Raw genomic sequence first — 22,748 nt, 5'->3', positions numbered from 1 at the left:
CCACAGCGGCAGAAGCCTCAGCCTCAGGTGCTTCCACAGCGGCAGAAGCCTCAGCCTCAGGTCTTCCACAGCGGCCCAGAAGCCTCAGCCTCAGGTGCTTCCCACAGCGGCAGAAGCCTCAGCCTCAGGTGCTTCCACAGTGGCCTCAGGGGTCAGCCTCTGTGGCCTCTAGGCCTCTAGGAGCCGCAGCCATCTCCTCCTCTGCAACAGCAGCTGGAGCTTCCTCTACGACGACCGGAACTACTTCCTCTGGCTCAGGGGGTCTCTTCAGCAACCACTTCCTCCGGCTCAGGGTCTCTTCAGCAACCACTTCCTCTGTGACATTAGGGGTGGCAACAGCCTCCTCTTCTGGTTTGGGCTCTTCAGTTTCAAGATTTCTGCAGCTGGTGCTTCTGCCACTTCCCCCTCCACAGATAACACTTCCTCCTCTACCTTAGCTTCAGGAACCGCCAGGAATCTAGAATGTCCTCGGCGGGAGCGAGTGAGGATTCTTCAGTCCGGTCTTCTAGGTATTGGACGGGCGTGCATGAGCCTCCTCTCAGCTACCGAGGCAGCAGCGATCTCAGAACTGGCCAGGAGCTTCATGGAGGCAGACGTGATGTCAGACACAGCATCTAAAAAGAGAAGCAAGTCATGTCAGTCATACAAGAAAGACAAAAGGCTGCCTGTATAACTGCAGAAACGCACAGCTTTTCAGAATAGTATTTACAAAAAATATTGTATATACAAAAGATGGAGCAGATCAGCAGATACCATACTAAAATCAGTCACTGCCTTCACAGAGTAACCATGTTAGATGTGGGTGATAGTGTTATTGTTACAACCTTCACAGAGTAACCATGTTAGATGTGGGTGAGTGTTATTGTTACAACCTTCACAGAGTAACCATGTTAGATGTGGGTGAGTGTTATTTGTTACAACAGATACCATACTAAAATCAGTCACAACCTTCACAGAGTAACCATGTTAGATGTGGGTGATAGTGTTATTGTTACAACCTTCACAGAGTAACCATGTTAGATGTGGGTGATAGTGTTATTGTTACAACCTTCACAGAGTAACCATGTTAGATGTGGGTGATAGTGTTATTGTTACAACCTTCACAGAGTAACCATGTTAGATGTGGGTGATAGTGTTATTGTTACAACCTTCACAGAGTAACCATGTTAGATGTGGGTGATAGTGTTATTGTTACAACCTTCACAGAGTAACCATGTTAGATGTGGGTGAGTGTTATTGTTACAACCTTCAGAGTAACCATGTTAGATGTGGGTGATAGTGTTATCGTTACAACCTTCACAGAGTAACCATGTTAGATGTGGGTGAGTGTTATTGTTACAACCTTCACAGAGTAACCATTACAGATATCAAATCACGTGTGAATAAGTAATAACATTCTGGGAAGATCCAGTCTTTATAAAAAAAATAATTAAAACATTGTTTACCATCTACTGGACTTACCTTCCATTCACCTCAGGGCTCAGGATGACATCATTCTGCCATGGGGGGACGTGACCATCTGGGGGAGTCTAAACACATGGGACTAGTCCAGCAGCCGTGTCATGCCCCTCGTCTGTGTAGTGAGGATATAAACCTGGAGGTTTGTTGATAAAGACCCTACTACAGGCTGGTGTGTGATGATTGATTAACACTCCACTTCGGGAGTATCCAACCGTGTACAGATCCATTTTGTTCTCTGAACTGCTCATTCAATCCAGTTCCTGGTCGTGTTTGGATGTGCACAGGGCCTAAGGCCATTGGACAGTGTTGATCAACTGCTGGTAGTCTGACTGCCTGGTATGTGTGCACTACTTTAAACAGCCTACAAATTAAAAACTAGAAAACAATTCATGCCAAGTACCATTATACTAAACACATAAAGACAAAGCATTAAAAAGGTGAATGTTATTTAATAACTAATCATGGTTTAGTGTTTTTACATGTGCTTTGATGTTGTAAAACCCGTAGAGCCAGACCTGTCAAATCAATCCGTTGCTGCGGCTACAGACCAGTTTGGACCAGTTCTGGGTTGGAAGCCTGACAGGCACAGAGACTAGACAGTTCTGAAATCTGGTACAAGAGGTCTATGCTGAAGTAAAAGATCACACACAGCTACATAAAACCCTTCAATACACATGGGAGCATGAACATGGCATTGAGGCACCTGATATAGATGATCATAAAAGGAATATCCAACTGCTACCAAAACCCTAAACTCAAAGCAATGTACGGTCATGGGTATGTCTAGACTAGAGGAGTTCTAGGTTACGGATGGGTGGGTGTGGGAACTATTAGGTTCTACATAACTGGTAAATATTTAACAAAACCTGCCTTTTGATAAAATAAAATAAAATAATGTATATGTTGAATGATGATAAAATAATCCCACTCTGAAACCTTACAATTGTATGAAATTGATTAGAATCAAAATTACAATCTGATGATGTGTGTGGTTTTAGTCTGAATTAGGTTAAACAATGTATCTGTATAGTGGAAAAACACACGGAGCAAGGCGTAGCTTAGGATTTGAACTTGTATGTGTGTGCCGAAGAAAAAAAAACAGAGAACAGTTCAACTGCGTTTGGACCGACCTGGCTAGGCCTCTGAGGAACCTATGAGAGCATAGGGAGGACTTCTCAAGGTTTCCCAAATCTCGGAGGAATGGAACTGTTGGCTGGGTAGTGATACACAGTGGTGAGAACTACGGAGATAAAACTCACCTACTGTTTGTGTGGAAGTATGTGCGTAGGATACCTACTGTTTGTGTGGAAGTATGTGCGTAGGATACCTACTGTTTGTGTGGAAGTACGTGAGTAGGATACCTACTGTTTGTGTGGAAGTATGTGAGTAGGATACCTACTGTTTGTGTGGAAGTATGTGAGTAGGATACCTACTGTTTGTGTGGAAGTATGTGAGTAGGATACCTACTGTTTGTGTGGAAGTATGTGAGTAGGATACCTACTGTTTGTGTGGAAGTATGTGTGTAGGATACCTACTGTTTGTGTGGAAGTAGGATACCTACTGTTTGTGTGGAAGTATGAGTAGGATACCTACTGTTTGTGTGGAAGTATGTGTGTAGGATACCTACTGTTTGTGTGGAAGTATGTGTGTAGGATACCTACTGTTTGTGTGGAAGTATGTGTGTAGGATACCTACTGTTTGTGTGGAAGTATGTGAGTAGGATACCTACTGTTTGTGTGGAAGTATGTGTGTATCTACTGTTTGTGTGGAAGTATGTGCGTAGGATATCTACTGTTTGTGTGGATACCTACTGTTTGTGTGGAAGTATGTGAGTAGGATACCTACTGTTTGTGTGGAAGTATGTGCGTAGGATATCTACTGTTTGTGTGGAAGTAGGATACCTACTGTTTGTGTGGAAGTACGTGAGTAGGATACCTACTGTTTGTGTGGAAGTATGTGAGTAGGATACCTACTGTTTGTGTGGAAGTATGTGAGTAGGATACCTACTGTTTGTGTGGAAGTATGTGCGTAGGATACCTACTGTTTGTGTGGAGTAGGATATGTTTGTGTGGAAGTACGTGTAGGATACCTACTGTTTGTGTGGAAGCATGTGTGTAGGATACCTACTGTTTGTGTGGAAGTACGTGAGTAGGATACCTACTGTTTGTGTGGAAGTAGGATACCTACTGTTTGTGTGGAAGTATGTGTGTAGGATACCTACTGTTTGTGTGGAAGTATGTGAGTAGGATACCTACTGTTTGTGTGGAAGTGAGTAGGATACCTACTGTTTGTGTGGAAGTACGTGAGGATATCTACTGTTTGTGTGGAAGTATGTGAGTAGGATACCTACTGTTTGTGTGGAAGTATGTGCGTAGGATACCTACTGTTTGTGTGGAAGCATGTGCGTAGGATATCTACTGTTTGTGTGGAAGTATGTGAGTAGGATATCTACTGTTTGTGTGGAAGTATGTGAGTAGGATATCTACTGTTTGTGTGGAGTATGTGAGTAGGATATCTACTGTTTGTGTGGAAGTATGTGCGTAGGATACCTACTGTTTGTGTGGAAGTATGTGTGTAGGATACCTACTGTTTGTGTGGAAGTATGTGAGTAGGATACCTACTGTTTGTGTGGAAGTATGTGAGTAGGATACCTACTGTTTGTGTGGAAGTATGTGAGTAGGATACCTACTGTTTGTGTGGAAGTATGTGAGTAGGATACCTACTGTTTGTGTGGAAGTATGTGCGTAGGATATCTACTGTTTGTGTGGAAGTATGTGCGTAGGATACCTACTGGTTTGTGGAAGTATGTGGAGGATATCTACTGTTTGTGTGGAAGTATGTGAGTAGGATACCTACTGTTTGTGTGGAAGTATGTGAGTAGGATACCTACTGTTTGTGTGGAAGTATGTGAGTAGGATACCTACTGTTTGTGTGGAAGTATGTGTGTAGGATACCTACTGTTTGTGTGGAAGTATGTGAGTAGGATACCTACTGTTTGTGTGGAAGTATGTGTGTAGGATACCTACTGTTTGTGTGGAAGTATGTGAGTAGGATACCTACTGTTTGTGTGGAAGTATGTGTGTAGGATACCTACTGTTTGTGTGGAAGTATGTGAGTAGGATATCTACTGGTTGTGTGGAAGTATGTGAGTAGGATACCTACTGTTTGTGTGGAAGTATGTGTGTAGGATACCTACTGTTTGTGTGGAAGTATGATAGGATACCTACTGTTTGTGTGGAAGTATGTGCACAGCTATAAAATGGATGTCTTTGTATAATGGACTTCAGAGCGTTCTCGTGAATAAACTGTACTATCTTTTTGCAATGCTGAGTCTAATTATTATTAAACCCATGGTCTTACAAATCGCAGTAATCAGTCAGAGCTATTGATTGTCAGTTATCATTGGGATTGAAAATTCTCTCCACACCTTTCCAATGTGTAGGTGAGGCTTCGATATTGATTTTAAAACTTTTTTTCCTGGAAAACTGTTTAATCATTTGTTCTGTTCAGGAACTTGACCTAATATGCAAATGTTTTGTTTTGTTAAAAAAAAAAATGTAAAATCTGAAATGGTCATTTCTATTTGGATAAAAACGTTAGACAAAACGCAGTGTTTATTACACACGTGAGGGTAAGACAATAGAAGACATGGACGCAATAGAAGTAACTGACAACGTCTTTATTGAAGGACTTCAGCTTCCTGAATCTCTTCTTCACTGATACTTTAGAAAACATTTCCTTAAAGTTGTCAGGGTGCATTATTAGTTGGCCCATGGCGACCATCTCCAGACAGAACAACATTTCCAATGTCGATGAGTTGGAGATGAATAGAACAGTAGTGTTGAAGTGAGATCGTTGGGTTTATTATAAAAATGTTCCCTTAATGTTTACCTTTCACAGTTAGGAAATAAAAAGACAGACTCGTAACAGCATCGACGCAAATAAACTAAACGAACAAAACAAAGCTTGGACCTTTTGACAGATGGTGGTGGTGAATGATTGGTTGGCTGAAGGAAGGGAAAAAACAGTGTGACAGTATTAGTAGAATGTGTGTCTGCATCACAAATGGATCCCTATAAAGTGCACTAGTTTTAAACCAGGGCCCATAGGCCACAAACATAGTTCTCTGGTGAAACGTAGCGCACAATAGGGCCCGGCATCGTCCGGGTTAGGGGAGGGTTTGGCCGGGGTAGGCCGTCATCGTAAATAAGAATTTGTTCTTAACTGACTTGCCTAGTTAAATGAAGGTAAAATAATTAAATGAAATGTGTAGTTAGTGTGTGCATGATCAAGTGATGTGTAGTGTGTGGGTAGGAGGGCAAGTGAAATGTGGGATGCAGCCTGGGAGCATCGTCCTGGACAGCTCCATGACATCATGTAAGTCCTGGCTGGTTTGTGTGTCAGTCACCGTGGTTACAATGCAGTGTTGGTTAATTAAACTAGTAGTGGACTCCTCGAGATAAAACGTTCCACTAGGAGGTAAGGCAGGTAAAGGAGAAATGCACTACTACAGTTTGTTACGTGAGGTTTGAAGTTGAAGGTAAAGGTTTAAGGTTCTGTAAACAACAAGGTATTTAACATTTTAAAAAGGTGCATTTTAGTGGTTGTCACTTCCCACCAAGCACTTATCCAAGACCCCGTTTTTAATTCAACACTTCCTAGGGCTGCAACGGGCCGCGCCCCTCTTCCCACAGTTACGGTTCCAGGAACTGACAGGGCCACAAATCCTTTGTATAAACACTTGTTTATAATACATGCTGCTTATCGCGGTTTCAAATGATGAATAGCTACACAAATCTCCTGGATGAACCAAATAATTGAAAAGATTAGAAATGGCTTTAAAATGTTTGTTTTTTAATAAAAGTGTAGCGGGGGGGCTGTGTCATCCAATCACAGAGCAGAATACAAGTCATGTGGTTTGTTAGCGAACACATGATGGTACGCGATAGGCGATAGCTGTAGGATCTTCCAACCACAGAGCAGATCCAAGTCACGTGATCTGTTTGACGCCACATCATGTGGTGCTAACAGATCACGTGACTTGTATCTGCTCTGTGATTGGACAATACAGACCGCGAGGCTCCATGGTGAGTGGAGGCTTTGGTGCTCTTTGAAACAGACTGACAATACAAACGTGGTTTAAACGTTCATAACCGATGTGCACTACATCAACAATAAGAAATTGTTTTGCAATCTCAGGGTGAAAATAGAACATCTACGTTGCACAGTAATATTGCTAATATTTGATACCACTACGGGTTTTGAGGGTTGAGAATCCACTTCCGGAACCACTGGTTGCAGCCCTATTTGCTCAGCATTGGGGGCAGGGGGGGGGGGATCCCTTATCTGTGCTTGGTGGGGGCAGACTTCTCCCTGGCACAGTGTCTAGGACGTGATAAGAAGGATCAGACAGAAATGATGTCATAAAGAAATCAGTGAGGACACAGACCCAACTGATCCCCAAAGTTCCAATCACTGGGAGTTCCATTTGGGCACTGGAACACGGAGCTTTATGACATCACCGACTAATCCTTCTAGAGCTTATCCTAGGGAGAGGTGTGAGCAGCACTCAGAGGAGGAGGAGGAGAGAGCAGGGAGGAGGAAGGAGCTAGCAGTTTTTTGGTCACATTTCACAATAAGATGCAGTTCACAAAGCAATTAAAATGCTTCTCTGACTGGTATATTTATTACTTGCATAATAACCATTTAACCTGCTTGAAGTGCTTATTGTCTCGAGGTTCATAACTTGACCTTCCTTTCAATCTGAATTTGGAGCATGTTGGAGTGGAAACTGTAACAAAGACGGCAGACTGACATGATGTAGAACTCCGCCATCCATCTGGAATCTTAAGGGACAAAGTCATTCAGACAAAAGTGAAGGAAAAGAAGTTGACATTTTCTGTCCTGAATTCTAAGGGCCACTTGGGAAAACTTTACATTAGAAGTGTCCAAGAAAGGCAACCGATTCCCTATATAGTGACAATGTACTACTTTTGACCAGAGCCTATGGGCCCTATATAGGGAATAGGGTGCCATTTCAGAGGCACATAGGTTTGTGGGTCAGGACAACATGTACCATCATGAATCCAATATCTCCCTTGACTTCCCCTTTAACACCTAGGAACTCCTCAGAAAAACAGCGCCAGGAGTTTTCCCCAACAACCACGATCCGACCAGAAAAAAAAACACTCCTGTCCCCACTGATAAATAGGACCATATCGCTTGACAAATAGAGCGGGAATGATTTTAAAACCTGAAACGCCTATGTATTTAGCTGTGGTGTAAAGGAGTCAGAAAGGAGAAGAGACAGCTGTCCCCGTTACCATGACATCATACCTAACTAAAGTGTTCTTCAACAGAACATAGTCCACCTCCTGCTTCCTATTGTAACATGTGCTAGTAGATAGGGGCTGTGATCCAGAACGGTACCTAATCCGTACGTAGGGTGCTACTTTAAACCATGTAGTGCACTACATAGGGAATAGGGTATAGAGGGGGCTAGTGAGAGGGGGGGGGGGGTCAGGTATAGGGTTGGGGGGTAGTAGTAAGAGGGACACACCACAGCTAAACACACCCCTCTAGGTTGACCTTTGACCCCTCATGCTGCCACCTCGGCGGCAGGCGCTGCTTCTGCCTCAGGGGCGGTGGGAGCCGTCTCGGCCACTACTGGCCACTACTTCCTCACCGGCGGCCTCCACGGCAACGACCTCTTCCACGACGCCAGGAGCCGCATCTGCGACGTCCTCGATGACGGCCTCTGCGTCAGCCTCCGGTGGAGCTTCTTCCGTAACCACGGCAACTTCCACTGCGGGCGCCTCAACTGCAACGACCTCTGGTTCCACAGCAACCTCTGCAACCGCCTCTAGGACAGCGACGGATTTGGCTGCGACCTCTGCCAGGACTTCCTCTGCTGCTGCAGGCGCCTCCGCCTGCGGCCGTCTCAGCGACCACCTCGGCTAACACCTCTGCTTCTACTGGTGCCGGTTCTTCTGGGGATTCTACTTCCTCTGCTGCTGGTGCTGCTTCATCTGCTGCTTCATCTGCTGCTGGTGCTGCTTCCTCTGCTGCTGGTGCTGCTTCTGGAAGGAGATAGAGCGAGAGAGAGAAGTGGAATAGAGAGAAAGATGAGGACACGGTCTTATCCCTCCCTACAGGGTTTTGTCCAATTCTAACATCGATCCCCTAAAGACAGATTCTAAATTGTACCATGTGGTCTGGTCCCTGTGTAGAAAGTATCCTGATCAGGAACAAAAGGATACTAAATTAAGTTTAAACTGCTTTCAATTATTAGTCCTCTGCTAAGCAGTTAACTACCTTTTAATGTGTGACGCAGTTTGACCTTTGAACCCTCCGGAAACCCCTGAGGTGTATACTACAAACGTAGCTAGATATACTCATGCTTTTCTATAGTGAGCTAGCTTCACATTCCAGCTCAGGCTTTTCTGAAATGAGCTAGCTTCACATTCCAGCTCAGGCTTTTCTGAAATGAGCTAGCTTCATGTAGCTTCACATTCCAGCTCAGGCTTTTCTGAAATGAGCTAGCTTCATGTAGCTTCACATTCCAGCTCAGGCTTTTCTGAAATGAGCTAGCTTCATGTAGCTTCACATTCCAGCTCAGGCTTTTCTGAAATGAGCTAGCTTCATGTAGCTTCACATTCCAGCTCAGGCTTTTCCCATTAAGTAGACATTGATTGTGCACCTGTCACTTCCTTGAGCCTGCTCAAGCCAGGCTGGTAACTACATAACTAGTCGAACCCCGAACCCGTCAAACCCCGAACCCGCCAAACCCCGAACCCGCCAAACCCCGAACCCGCCAAACCCCGAACCCGCCAAACCCCGAACCCGCCAAACCCCGAACCCGTCATTCTAAAACATCAATCCATGTGCCAGAGTGCCACATTTTCATGTTTGGTGCGGAGACCCGCGAGACCAAACCCCGAACCCGAGACCAAACCATGGAGCTGAGATCCATGAACCCGCCAAGACCATGGAGCCCATGGAGCTGAGACCCGCCAAACACCGCTCCGCCAAACACCGAACCCGCCAAACACCGAAACCATTCTAAAACATCAATCCATGTGCCAGAGTGCCATGGAGCTGAGACCATGGAGCTGAGACCATGGTGCTGAGACCATGGAGCTGAGACCATGGTGCTGAGACCATGGAGCTGAGACCATGGAGCTGAGACCATGGTGAGGAGACCATGGTGCTGAGACCATGGTGCTGAGACCATGGTGAGGAGACCATGGAGCTGAGACCATGGAGCTGAGACCATGGAGCTGAGACCATGGAGCTGAGACCATGGAGCTGAGACCATGGAGCTGAGACCATGGAGCTGAGACCATGGAGCTGAGACCATGGAGCTGAGACCATGGAGCTGAGACCATGGAGCCATGGAGCTGAGACCATGGAGCTGAGACCATGGAGCTGGAGACCATGGAGCTGAGACCATGGAGCTGAGACCATGGAGCTGAGACCATGGAGCTGAGACCATGGAGACCATGGTGCTGAGACCATGGAGCTGAGACCATGGAGCTGAGACCATGGAGCTGAGACCATGGAGCTGAGACCATGGAGCTGAGACCATGGAGCTGAGACCATGGAGCTGAGACCATGGAGCTGAGACCATGGAGAGACCATGGAGCTGAGACCATGGAGCTGAGACCATGGAGCTGAGACCATGGAGACCATGAGACCATGGGAGCTGAGACCATGGAGCTGAGACCATGGAGCTGGAGCTGAGACCATGGAGCTGAGACCATGGAGCTGAGACCATGGAGCTGAGACCATGGAGCTGAGACCATGGAGCTGAGACCATGGTGCTGAGACCATGGAGCTGAGACCATGGAGCTGAGACCATGGAGCTGAGACCATGGAGCTGAGACCATGGAGCTGAGACCATGGAGCTGAGACCATGGAGCTGAGACCATGAGACCATGGAGCTGAGACCATGGAGCTGAGACCATGGAGCTGAGACCATGGAGCTGAGACCATGGAGCTGAGACCATGGTGTGGAATGGACTATTAGAAGTATAGTCTAACAAATTGTTTCTTCAGTGTTCTTAGGCCCTTTCCCTCCCAGTCCCATGATAAAAATAACTGTATTAGGAAAGTTTAACCGCATGTGAAGTTTCAAATGCATCCAGTCACTAAATGTTTTTTTTAAATCATATGTATTTGATTGCAATTTTTAACACGAGAACAGTTGATTAATATAATATTGAGAGTCAGTCGTCTCCCTCGAATATGGAGAATAAAGAGATGATCCACTCAGAGGGAGGAAATCTAATTGGAACGGTCCTAAGCTGTAACACTTCATTCAGGATAAGTTCGTTCTGAAGGATTCACTGGCATAGAAATGAAGCTGGCTAAAACAAAAAAGGTGAGCCACATTCGTTGTTTAGGGCTCCGACCAGGCTGGTGACACCTGACACCTGGTACCTGGTGACACCTGACACCTGGTGACACCTGACACCTGGTGACACCTGACACCTGGTACCTGGTGACACCTGACACCTGGTGACACCTGGTACCTGGTGACACCTGGTACCTGGTACCTGGTGACACCTGACACCTGGTGACACCTGATGACACCTGACACCTGGTGACACCTGGTACCTGGTGACACCTGACACCTGGTGACACCTGGTGACACCTGACACCTGGTGACACCTGACACCTGGTGACACCTGACACCTGGTGACACCTGATGACACCTGACACCTGGTGACACCTGACACCTGGTACCTGACACCTGACACCTGACACCTGGTGACACCTGACACCTGGTGACACCTGGTGACACCTGACACCTGGTGACACCTGACACCTGGTGACACCTGACACCTGACACCTGGTGACACCTGACACCTGGTACCTGGTGACACCTGATGACACCTGACACCTGGTGACACCTGCTCAGCTGCAAATGACCCCTATGGCTTTGAAAAAAAAACATCAAATCCCTACTCTTCAATTACAAGCCCTCAAAGGTCATTGGAGGGAGGTCAAAGGGGCAACGACCTCGGATCCTTTCCTCCAATGACGTTTGAGAGAGCGGCGAGGAATAGTGGAATCTAGGATGGGGATTTGACAGCTTGTTAATGCCACAGAGGTGAGCTGCAGCTCATTAGGTGTCAACTTAAGGATTGTCAGAGTCGCTCTTGCCAAAATCTGTCCAAAATAAGTCCAATGAGTTTCTATGGCTTGTTTTGGGCCGAAGCTCGACGCCTGCCTTCACGCCATTGGAACAACACCTCCCATCGTTCGGGTGGAGACCTGATATACAGATCTCTGGTCCAAGGGCGTTAATGATTAACAGGGGGAGGCAAGAAATGGAGTGAACAAGGACAGAAGGAGGAAGCCAGGATTTCTTTGACGGCTAGTAACCTTATCGGACACAGCAACAATCCCAAGATGCACCCCATTTCCCTACATAGTGCACTACATTTGACCAGAGCCCTATGGGCCCTGGTGAAATGTAGTGCACTAAATAGGGTGCCTCTTGGGACACACTCCCAGCCAGAGGAAACACCTGGAGCAGGGTTAAGGTCAAGGTTAACTGTAAACAGCTGTTTTTTTTTTATAAACAAACCATTATAATTGGTAACAAGGATAATATCAATTGATTAGCCAGTGGTCTGTATTGGTATTTAAACTGGCCCCTGACTAGTTAAAAGGTCCAGCCACATTCTGTTGTAGAAGTATACCCAAGTACAAGAACAAGGATAAGATCTCAACTGATTAGCCAGGAATGACAGCAGTAGCCTCAACTGGTTTTAAACGGTATAATTAAGAAGACGAGGAACTTTGGGTCAGGAACTTTGGGAGCTGTGACAGACTAAGCAACGAGCAAACATCCAAACATAACATGCAGGCAGGACAGGAAACAAATAACAAGCTTTTTTGGAATACAACAAAAGATATGCAAATGAGGGAAAAGAGAAAAGGACCAACAGGTCGATATGAAGGGAATGAAGGAGTTCCCATGGCTTAGTCTGAACAGTGTGGAGATGTGTGCAGAGTCAACGATACTACAGACTAGAGAAAAGGACCAACAGGTCGATATGAAGGGAATGAAGGAGTTCCCATGGCTTAGTCTGAACAGTGTGGAGATGTGTGCAGAGTCAACGATACTACAGACTAGAGAAAAGGACCAACAGGTCGATATGAAGGGAATGAAGGAGTTCCCATGGCTTAAACAGTGTGGAGATGTCAGAGTCAACGATACTACAGACTAGAGAAAAGGACCAACAGGTCGATTGAAGGGAATGAAGGAGTTCCCATGGCTTAGTCTGAACAGTGTGGAGATGTGTGCAGAGTCAACGGACTAGAGAAAAGGACCAACAGGTCGATATGAAGGGAATGAAGGAGTTCAGAGTCAACAGTGTGGAGATGTGTGCAGAGTCAACGATACTACAGACTAGAGAAAAGGACCAACAGGTCTAGTGTGGAGATGTGTGCAGAGTCAACGACTAGAGAAAAGGACCAACAGGTCGATATGAAGGGAATGAAGGAGTTCCCATGGCTTAGTCTGAACAGTGTGGAGATGTGTGCAGAGTCAACGATACTACAGACTAGAGAAAAGGACCAACAGGTCGATATGAAGGGAATGAAGGAGTTCCCATGGCTTAGTCTGAACAGTGTGGAGATGTGTGCAGAGTCAACGATACTACAGACTAGAGAAAAGGACCAACAGGTCGATATGAAGGGAATGAAGGAGTTCCCATGGCTTAGTCTGAACAGTGTGGAGATGTGTGCAGAGTCAACGATACTACAGACTAAAACCACAACAATACGCAAGCAAAGATAAGACGGACACCGGTAAGAACATCTGATGTTTGGATCGTGTGTTAATGCATTGTTCCCTGAACAAGTTCAGGAGCCAAAGCTCAACATTACCCTTTTCTTTTCAAGTGTGCCCAGCTTATTGGAGCTATTTTGGAAACAGGTAAAGGAGAGTTTAGAATGTTTAAAAGGGCTAGAGGTCGTTGAATATGTGTAGAAATCCAAGTTAGTTATTGAAGGGTTGTTAGCTAGCAATGACAAACTGGCCACCAGTGCCAGGTGTGTCAGGGGAAGTGTAGAATTTCATTTAATGTTGATGTGATCGAATAGCGAAGCCTACAAAATCAAACGGCAGTTGGTTACAAAATGGCCGCCCCCTCCCGCCACCACAAACGCATGAAGCAGCAGTTGGTTACAAAATGGCCGCCCCCTCCCGCCACCACAAACGCATGAAACGGCAGTTGGTTACAAAATGGCCACCCCCTCCCGCCACCACAAACGCATGAAACGGCAGTTGGTTACATTTTGTTCTGACAGGAAGTTGTAAGATGTTTCATGCCAGGTAGGACTAGAGCACTGTCTCAAATGGCACTCTATTCCCATCAGCACAGCACCGGAGAGACAGGATCTGCTAAAGCATTCAAGCTACATTTCTCACAGGCTAAAAGATGTCCAAAATGAACTCCCCCTCTGCCTCGCCTGTAACACAAAAAGAAAAAAATGACATCCGTTGTCTATCTATAGATTTAGGGTTTGTCTATACACTGTATGGCCACTAGTGTACTAAGGATGGGTGAATGTAGGTAGGAATAGAAAACTAGACTCTAAAACTACATGAACCAATCAGAGCTGCCAGCGACACCATGTGAACCAAGGAGCTTAGCCCAACAGACCAATCAGGCGATCTGGGCACAGGGCCCAGGAACCCAGACAGGTCAATTAATCACTGACAGAAATCAGCCCTGACAGTCTAGATTAATCACATTCAGAGTGATCATTCCACCATGCTGGCATGTCGGTGGCAGCGCCAATACAGGGTCCATGCCAAAAGAAAACATTTGGCCAGGCTTAGTGTGGACAAAAACATTATTGTCATGGTTGCAACGTTCTGATGAGACATTCCTTCTCCAACTGACACTAGAACTCTGGCCATTCTTGTCCACTATGATGAGGAATTCTGGAAGACTGAGAGTACAAATTCTAGAACTCCCCTCGGATTCTACATTCTATGGTTCTAAATTCTATAGTTCGTGTCTATTGGTAGAATGTCAAGAGTGTGGATCAATGGAGTGTGAGGCAGTGCAGACAGTAGGCTACTGAGAACTCACCCTTGGGCCTCAAGTTCATCTCGGCGAGTCGGTCATTGTACCGCTCACTGTCACCATTCACTGTCTTGTAAGCCTGAATGGACCAGACAGAGAGGTTGGAGGGACACGCCACATTCAAAGAACACAGAAAGTGAATCTAGCTGCATTTCAAAATGGCTGCCTTGATCTAAGTTGAGAACCTGAATCCTCTCTTCCCTCAGCACTAGTAAGTAACAGTGTAGTTTTAAATAAAGGAGTGGCCTAAGCGAACGTCCTTGGCAACGGTTCTCTGTAGAACGGGTATAACGGTCTTTAAAAAGCACCACTGCTGCGGTAAGGATTCTCCATGACAACAGTTACCACAAGGCTATACAGTGAGCTCCAGAAGTGGGTTTTGGCTCTGTACGCACTTTAATGTAAATAACTAGAGGTTCAAACGCAGACTGTCAGCTTTCAATTGGAGGGTATCTTCATCCATACCTGGTGAACCGTTTAGAAATTACAAAACTTTTTGTACATGGTCCCCTAAAATGGGGGGGGGCTAACAGTTTTGGGAGAATTTAACTTGTATGAGTGTTAAGTAGTCCAAAGTGTAGTATTTGGTCCCATATTCAGAGCACCGGACGACGACGTCAAGCTTGTGACTATACTGCTTTGTTTTGGTTGTTCCAGATTATTTTATATAGAAATAAAATGGTAAACAAAGTGTCATTTTAGAGTCATTATAAATAAGAATAAAATATGATAAAGTAATGTGGATGTTACCATGATTACAGACAATCCTGAATAATGATGAGTGAGAAAGTCACACACCAATATCCATACCCCCCAGGACATGCTAACCTCTCATCATTACAATTACAAGGGGAGGTTAGCATTTTATATCATACCCCCCAGGACATGCTAACCTCTCATCATTACAATTACAGAGGGAGGTTAGCATTTTATATCATACCCACAGGACATGCTAACCTCTCATCATTACAATTACAGAGGGAGGTTAGCATTTTATATCATACATCCCAGGACATGCTAACCTCTCATCATTACATTTACAAAGGGAGGTTAGCATTTTATATCATACCCCCCAGGACATGCTAACCTCTCATCATTACAATTACAGAGGGAGGTTAGCATTTTATATCATAACCCCCAGGACATGCTAACCTCTCATCATTACAATTACAGAGGGAGGTTAGCATTTTATATCATACCCACAGGACATGCTAACCTCTCATCATTACAATTACAGAGGGAGGTTAGCATTTTATATCATACACCCCAGGACATGCTAACCTCTCATCATTACATTTACAAAGGGAGGTTAGCATTTTATATCATACCCCCCAGGACATGCTAACCTCTCATCATTACAATTACAAGGGGAGGTTAGCATTATATTTGTGCGTGAGAGATCAACTACATAATAAACACGACCTCCATTCACCAGAGGAACCTGTTCTCAACAGGTCAAGGGTCAACTACATAATAAACACGACCTCCATTCACCAGAGTAGCCTGTTCTCCACAGCCTCTCCTTCACACCGTTCCCTAACCAAACCACTGACCTGGGGTCTGTTCCCTAACCAAACCACTGACCTGGGGTCTGTTCCCTAACCAAACCACTGACCTGGGGTCTGTTCCCTAACCAAACCACTGACCTGGGGTCTGTTCCCTAACCAAACCACTGACCTGGGGTCTGTTCCCTAACCAAACCACTGACCTGGGGTCTGTTCCCTAACCAAACCACTGACCTGGGGTCTGTTCCCTAACCAAACCACTGACCTGGGGTCTGTTCCCTAACCAAACCACTGACCTGGGGTCTGTTCCCTAACCAAACCACTGACCTGGGGTCTGTTCCCTAACCAAACCACTGACCTGGGGTCTGTTCCCTAACCAAACCACTAACCAAACCACTGACCTGGGGTCTGTTCCCTAACCAAACCACTGGCCTGGGGTCTGTTCCCTAACCAAACCACTGACCTGGGGTCTGTTCCCTAACCAAACCACTGACCTGGGGTCTGTTCCCTAACCAAACCACTGACCTGGGGTCTGTTCCCTAACCAAACCACTGACCTGGGGTCTGTTCCCTAACCAAACCACTGGCCTGGGGTCAGGTGTCCTAATGTTTATGCATTGTTCCCTAACCAAACCACTGACCTGGGGACTGTTCCCTAACCAAACCACTGACCTGGGGTCTGTTCCCTAACCAAACCACTGACCTGGGGTCAGGTGTCCTAACGTTTATGAATTGGATTATAGTGTGGAAAACTGATCTGGGAAGAGTCAGGAAAAATCTATACTTAATGTCAATATGCTTGAAATTAAACTATATAGCATGCTTAGTTTTCAAGTTAACCTTCAAGCACAGACTTCAGATCAGTGTTTGCTCTCCAGATCACCTTAACCATTATGGGAGGAAACAAAAAAAACTGACCTAAGATCAATGTCTAGCGTGATACACAAATAGTAGAATACAGTTCTGAGTGGATGGTACCCTTCAGGCACAAATCTGATCTAGGATCAGCATGTACTGCCCAGGCCTTATCCTTTAAACTTAGGAACAAACACACAACCGATCTTGAATCAGTACTTACGTAGACCACAGCGGCAGTGAGGCCTCCTCCACACAGAACGGCGTACGCCACGTTGGTGGCAGAGCCACCGGGGATCCCGACGGACATCTGCCGCACTGGAACCACTGTGAGGAGACCCAGTGGAGAGGGGGACATGGTTAGGGGACGGACCAGAAGAGAGAGCTACCAAAGACTGTGGATAATGAAGATCTCAAAAAGGCGGTTTACCAAAAATGGTCAAGGTTCCTGTCTGTGAAAGATTCTTCTAAGTAGCAGCCATCACCATAAAGCATGGAGGAGGTGTGATGGGGATTTACTGGTGACACAGATGAATTTAGATTTCAAGGCACACTTAACCAGCGATACACCATCCCATCTGGTTGGCGCTTAATGGGACTATAATTTGTTTTTCAACAGGACAAAGACCCAACACACCTCCAGGCTGCCCTGCCACCCTCTACACTCTAACCACTAGGCTACCCTGCCACCCTCTACACTCTAACCACTAGGCTACCCTGCCACCCTCTACACTCTAACCACTAGGCTACCCTGCCACCCTCTACACTCTAACCACTAGGCTACCCTGCCACCTCTACACTCTAACCACTAGGCTACCCTGCCACCTCTACACTCTAACCACTAGGCTACCCTGCCACCTCTACACTCTAACCACTAGGCTACCTCTACACTCTAACCACTAGGCTCCCTATTAACAACACTAAAGAAAGACCCAAATGGAGCAATAGAGATTTGAAATAAGACCATAAATCTCCATAATGGGTAGTGATTGTTGTTATTGTTGTGTGGGTGGGTGGCATGGTCCACATGGTCCACATGGTCCACATGGCCAGTAGGGCTGGGTGGAGAGCAGGAGCCTAGTCTTCAGTAAACATACTGCCAGGGTTGACAGGATTGGCTCTCAGGCTAAATAGCCTGATCCTATCAACACTGGCAATGGTGGTGCATTTAGAACACAGACATAAATAAAACTTCGTCCTTCCTGGACCAAAGATCCTCTCCTCTGCTACACAGTCACCCAAACACTCCCTAAAAATCACACACAGAACACGTACACACAACCAGTCAATCACATACACACACCATAGGAATGACACAGCCACACGACATAAAACCTCGTCCTTCCTCGACCAAAGATCCTCTCCTCTGCTACACCGTCACCCAAACACTCCCTAAAAATCACACAGAACACATACACACAACCAGTCAATCACATACACACACACCATAGAAACGACACAGCCACACGACACACAACCAGTCAATCACATACACCATAGGAACGACACAGCCACACGACACACAACCAGTCAATCACATACACACACCATAGGAACGACACAGCCACACGACACAACCAGTCAATCACATACACACACACCATAGACACGACACAGCCACACGACACACAACCAGTCAATCACATACACACACATAGAAACGACACAGCCACACGACACACAACCAGTCAATCACATACACACACCATAGGAACGACACAGCCACACGACCAGTCAATCACATACACACACCATAGGAACGACACAGCCACACGACCAGTCAATCACATACACACACCATAGGAACGACACAGCCACACGACACACAACCAGTCAATCACATACACACACACCATAGGAACGACACAGCCACACGACACACAACCAGTCAATCACATACACACACACCATAGGAACGACACAGCCACACGACACAACCAGTCAACTACACAGGAAATCGTGTTGGTGTTTTGCTGTCTAGTTCTGCCTGTTAGTCCATTAGAGAGTAAAGGACTTCTATAGATGAATGTATACATTCAGCCCTGAGGAGAAAACACCAGGAATATAACTACCGTGGTGGTGTACAGGGGACTAGGTTCAAAGTTCAACATGTGTCCCAGAATGCAGAGGGGCGCCAACAGGGGAAAAACAATAGACACTTTCTATAAGTAGTGCCTCTGTGGTGTGTGTGTGTGTGTGTGTGTGTGTGTGTGTGTGTGTGTGTGTGTGTGTGTGTGTGTGTGTGTGTGTGTGTGTGTGTGTGTGTGTGTGTGTGTGTGTGTGTGTGTGTGTGTGTGTGTGTGTGTGTGTGTGTGTGTGTGTGTGTTTCCACACCCGTCTCTGGGTGAGTGTGTGAGCAACATATGTGTTCTATAGGAGGTGTGTGTGTTTACCTGTGTCTGGTTGAGAGAGTGTGTGTGTTCACCTGTCTCTGGTTGAGAGTGTGTGTTTGTAGAGCAGCCCAGCAGGCCGCAGTAAGGGAACAATGCACAGAAGGGAGCTCTCCACCCCAACAACCACTCTCCCCTCCATGTAAAGAGTATCACATTTCATCCTGCAGCTCTGCAGAGAACACATCTACCCCCCCTGATAGAGGTCAACAGAACCCACATGTACCCTACCATGCTGACTCCTCATCTACCCCCCCTGATAGAGGTCAACAGAACCACATGTACCCTACCATGCTGACTCCTAATCTACCCCCCTGATAGAGGTCAACAGAACCACAGGCAGGTAGTCTAGTGGTAGCCTAGTGTTAAGAGTGTTGGGCCAGTAACCAGAAGGTTGCTAGTTTGAATCTGAGCTGACAAGGTAAAAATCTGATGTTCTGGCCCTGAACAAGGCAGTTAACCCATTGTTCCTAGGCTGTCGTTGAAAATAAGAATGTTTTTAACTGACTTGCCTAGTTAAACAAAGGTTAAATATTAAAAAATAAAAACACACCACCTTTTACATAGAGGCCATTTAGCAGACTCTGATCCAGACACAGACACAGGCAATACACTCAACTAAGGTAGGACAAGACAAATCACAACAGTCACTGCCAGTAAAACATTCCTCTAAAAACACAGCCATCAGTGGTTCCTAGACATTGATCCTGGTTGACCCAGAGCTACTCTGCTGCTCTCTCTAATCCCATGACACAGCAAGTGGCCTCCTGTCTGTACCTGTGAAGGCCCAGGTATTTATACAGGTAGCTGGGCACTAATCAGTTAAGCTGAGCTAGAGGTCAGACGTGTCACAGACAAGCGTGATCCCAGTTTCCTCCCTGACAGCCAATCATAGCACAATAGCATTGAACCCCCCCCACAACCAACCCACCGATTCCTTCCAGCTGAATAGAGACCATTCACACCAGTGACACACACAGGACTGTACATGCATGAAGAAATGCCCGCCCCTATGTAGGCCCAAAGCCTAACCATGACGCCCATCTGCCCTGACAGACATTACTGACTAGTGATCAATACGTCCTTAGTCAGCTACATATAATGCAGAGCAGGGTGAAATACACAGAGGATAAAGCTACCGTTACAATGCATGTCTATGTTTCTAGTTGTAGAGCAGGGTGAAATACACAGAGGATAAAGCTACCGTTACAATGCATGTCTATGTTTCTAGTTGTAGAGCAGGCTGAAATACACAGAGGATAAAGCTACCGTTACAATGCATGTCTATGTTTCTAGTTGTAGAGCAGGGTGAAATACACAGAGGATAAAGCTACCGTTACAATGCATGTCTATGTTTCTAGTTGTAGATCAGGGAGGATATACACAGAGGATAACGCTACCGTTACAATGCATGTCTATGTTTCTAGCTGTAGATCAGGGTGGATATACACAGAGGATAAAGCTACCGTTACAATGCATGTCTATGTTTCTAGTTGTAGATCAGGGGGATATACACAGAGGATAAAGCTACCGTTACAATGCATGTCTATGCTTCTAGCTGTAGATCAGGGTGGATATACACAGAGGATAACGCTACCGTTACAATGCATGTCTATGTTTCTAGTTGTAGATCAGGGTGGATATACACAGAGGATAAAGCTACCGTTACAATGCATGTCTATGTTTCTAGTTGTAGATCAGGGTGGATATACACAGAGGATAAAGCTACCGTTACAATGCATGTCTATGTTTCTAGTTGTAGATCAGGGTGGATATACATCCTAGTGTCAAAACACGGAGAGGTTGGAGAGGATCAAACATTTATAAAACAGGAAATTAAACCAGCACTGTTCAGATGTCCCTCAGGGCAAATTCCTTATGCAACAAAGCAAACAGGGATTCTAGTTCCGGAATGAAGCCAGACTAGAACCAGTCTATCGATGAAGCTCGTGCATGGGAAAGTAGCTACACTAAAAATACAACCCAAATCCATTATTCTCCTTGCTTTGACTCAAACCCACACAAAGCTGTTAACTCAACAATAACATTTTCCCTCTCCCTGACAAAACGCTTTGATGAGTCTGGAGAGAATGAATACAACATCACGATCAATTTGGATTATAGAGTTTGACGCCTCTGCAGAACTCGACAGGTCAAATTCAAGTAGGGCTGCTATAGGCCAATCCAAATATCTATATTCACACACACACACACACACACACACACACACACACACACACACACACACACACACACACACACACACACACACACACACACACACACACACACACACACACACACACACACACACACACACACACACACACACACACACACGCTACCATCACACGTGAAGAATATCCATAGGACATCATATAGACTACGACATCTCCACTTAGCCTTCATAACGCAACGATTTAGGGGATATATATCAGATAAAATACATGCGCTTGATACTTGGATGTTACATAACACCGATTAAGTCGTTTTTGGACGAGGATGCGCTGTTTCGTAACTAAAATGTGCAGAGCTGCATGTTCTAATCTTTGTGGACATGGACACACCTCCCCAACGGAAAAGGGGGCGTACTGCCCCAACAAGCGCTCAGCAATAATGTAAGATTGAAATGATTACATGTAACTTTTCTTGCAATGTTTTTCAATAAACTAGTAAAGAATGGCGCAGTGGATCATCCCGGAATGAATGAAGTCCATAAATGTCGCGCAATTTGAAGGAAACTGCATTGATTATAAAAATCCTGAAACTTTGCATAGAAAATTCACCCAATGTTGGACAAACCATCCAAATGTATAAAATCAAGCTCAACTGTTTACACAGACGGTCATTAAAACCAACTGTAATTGCATTGACCTTCGCGTAAATCCCCACATCACGCACGCGTGACGCGTCCGCTAGGATGTAACAAACGATTAATGTAAAAATATCCCAAACTAATACAATATACTCCATCAAATTGGACCACTTCTAATCCACTCACCATTTCTGGATAAAGGTGGGGCGACTGTCATTCGTGCCAGGAGCCCCAGTCTCTGCCAAACCGATCTACAGAAAAACATTTCTGATCAAATCCAGGATCTAGTGTACAGTGCGTGTGGTGGTACAGGAGGCTTGCTGGATGACTGACTGAGGAGAGACCAGCTGTGATCACGCAACTACAGACTGCGCTCGTTTGAGTGGAGGCAGAGAATTCACCAAAGGGAGCAACCACCCCGCCCACCTCTTTATAAACGTCATCCCCGACAGGTCAAAGGTGGATTTGACATGACACGTGGTTTTTGGGGAATAAACAATATCAATAATTTGAACAGCATGTTCCAGAGGTTCTATACGGATTACAGTGAAATATTTCGGAGGGTTTGCGGTGGATTTTGTTATGCATAAATGAGAATGACAGACCAGATCTCG

The 22,748-nt window shown here is 45.6% G+C and overlaps 1 protein-coding gene across 1 annotated transcript; it reads right to left on the bottom strand.

The window, feature by feature from the left end:
- Positions 1–477: 477 nt before the first annotated feature.
- Positions 478–22,537, bottom strand: LOC124028531 (enolase-phosphatase E1-like). Its single transcript, XM_046340573.1, has 6 exons — positions 22,321–22,537; positions 17,153–17,256; positions 14,577–14,649; positions 8,352–8,540; positions 8,147–8,281; positions 478–614 (listed from the first exon to the last, which is right to left on the bottom strand). Exons 1-6 carry the CDS (start codon positions 22,397–22,399, stop codon positions 493–495), a joined length of 702 nt encoding a protein of 233 aa, XP_046196529.1. The 5' UTR covers positions 22,400–22,537; the 3' UTR covers positions 478–492.
- Between the last annotated feature and the right edge of the window lie 211 nt (positions 22,538–22,748).

This window comes from Oncorhynchus gorbuscha, unplaced genomic scaffold, assembly GCF_021184085.1.
Source record: "Oncorhynchus gorbuscha isolate QuinsamMale2020 ecotype Even-year unplaced genomic scaffold, OgorEven_v1.0 Un_scaffold_4369, whole genome shotgun sequence".
Lineage (NCBI taxonomy): Eukaryota > Metazoa > Chordata > Actinopteri > Salmoniformes > Salmonidae > Oncorhynchus > Oncorhynchus gorbuscha.
This window is presented reverse-complemented; position numbering and strand designations above follow the sequence as displayed.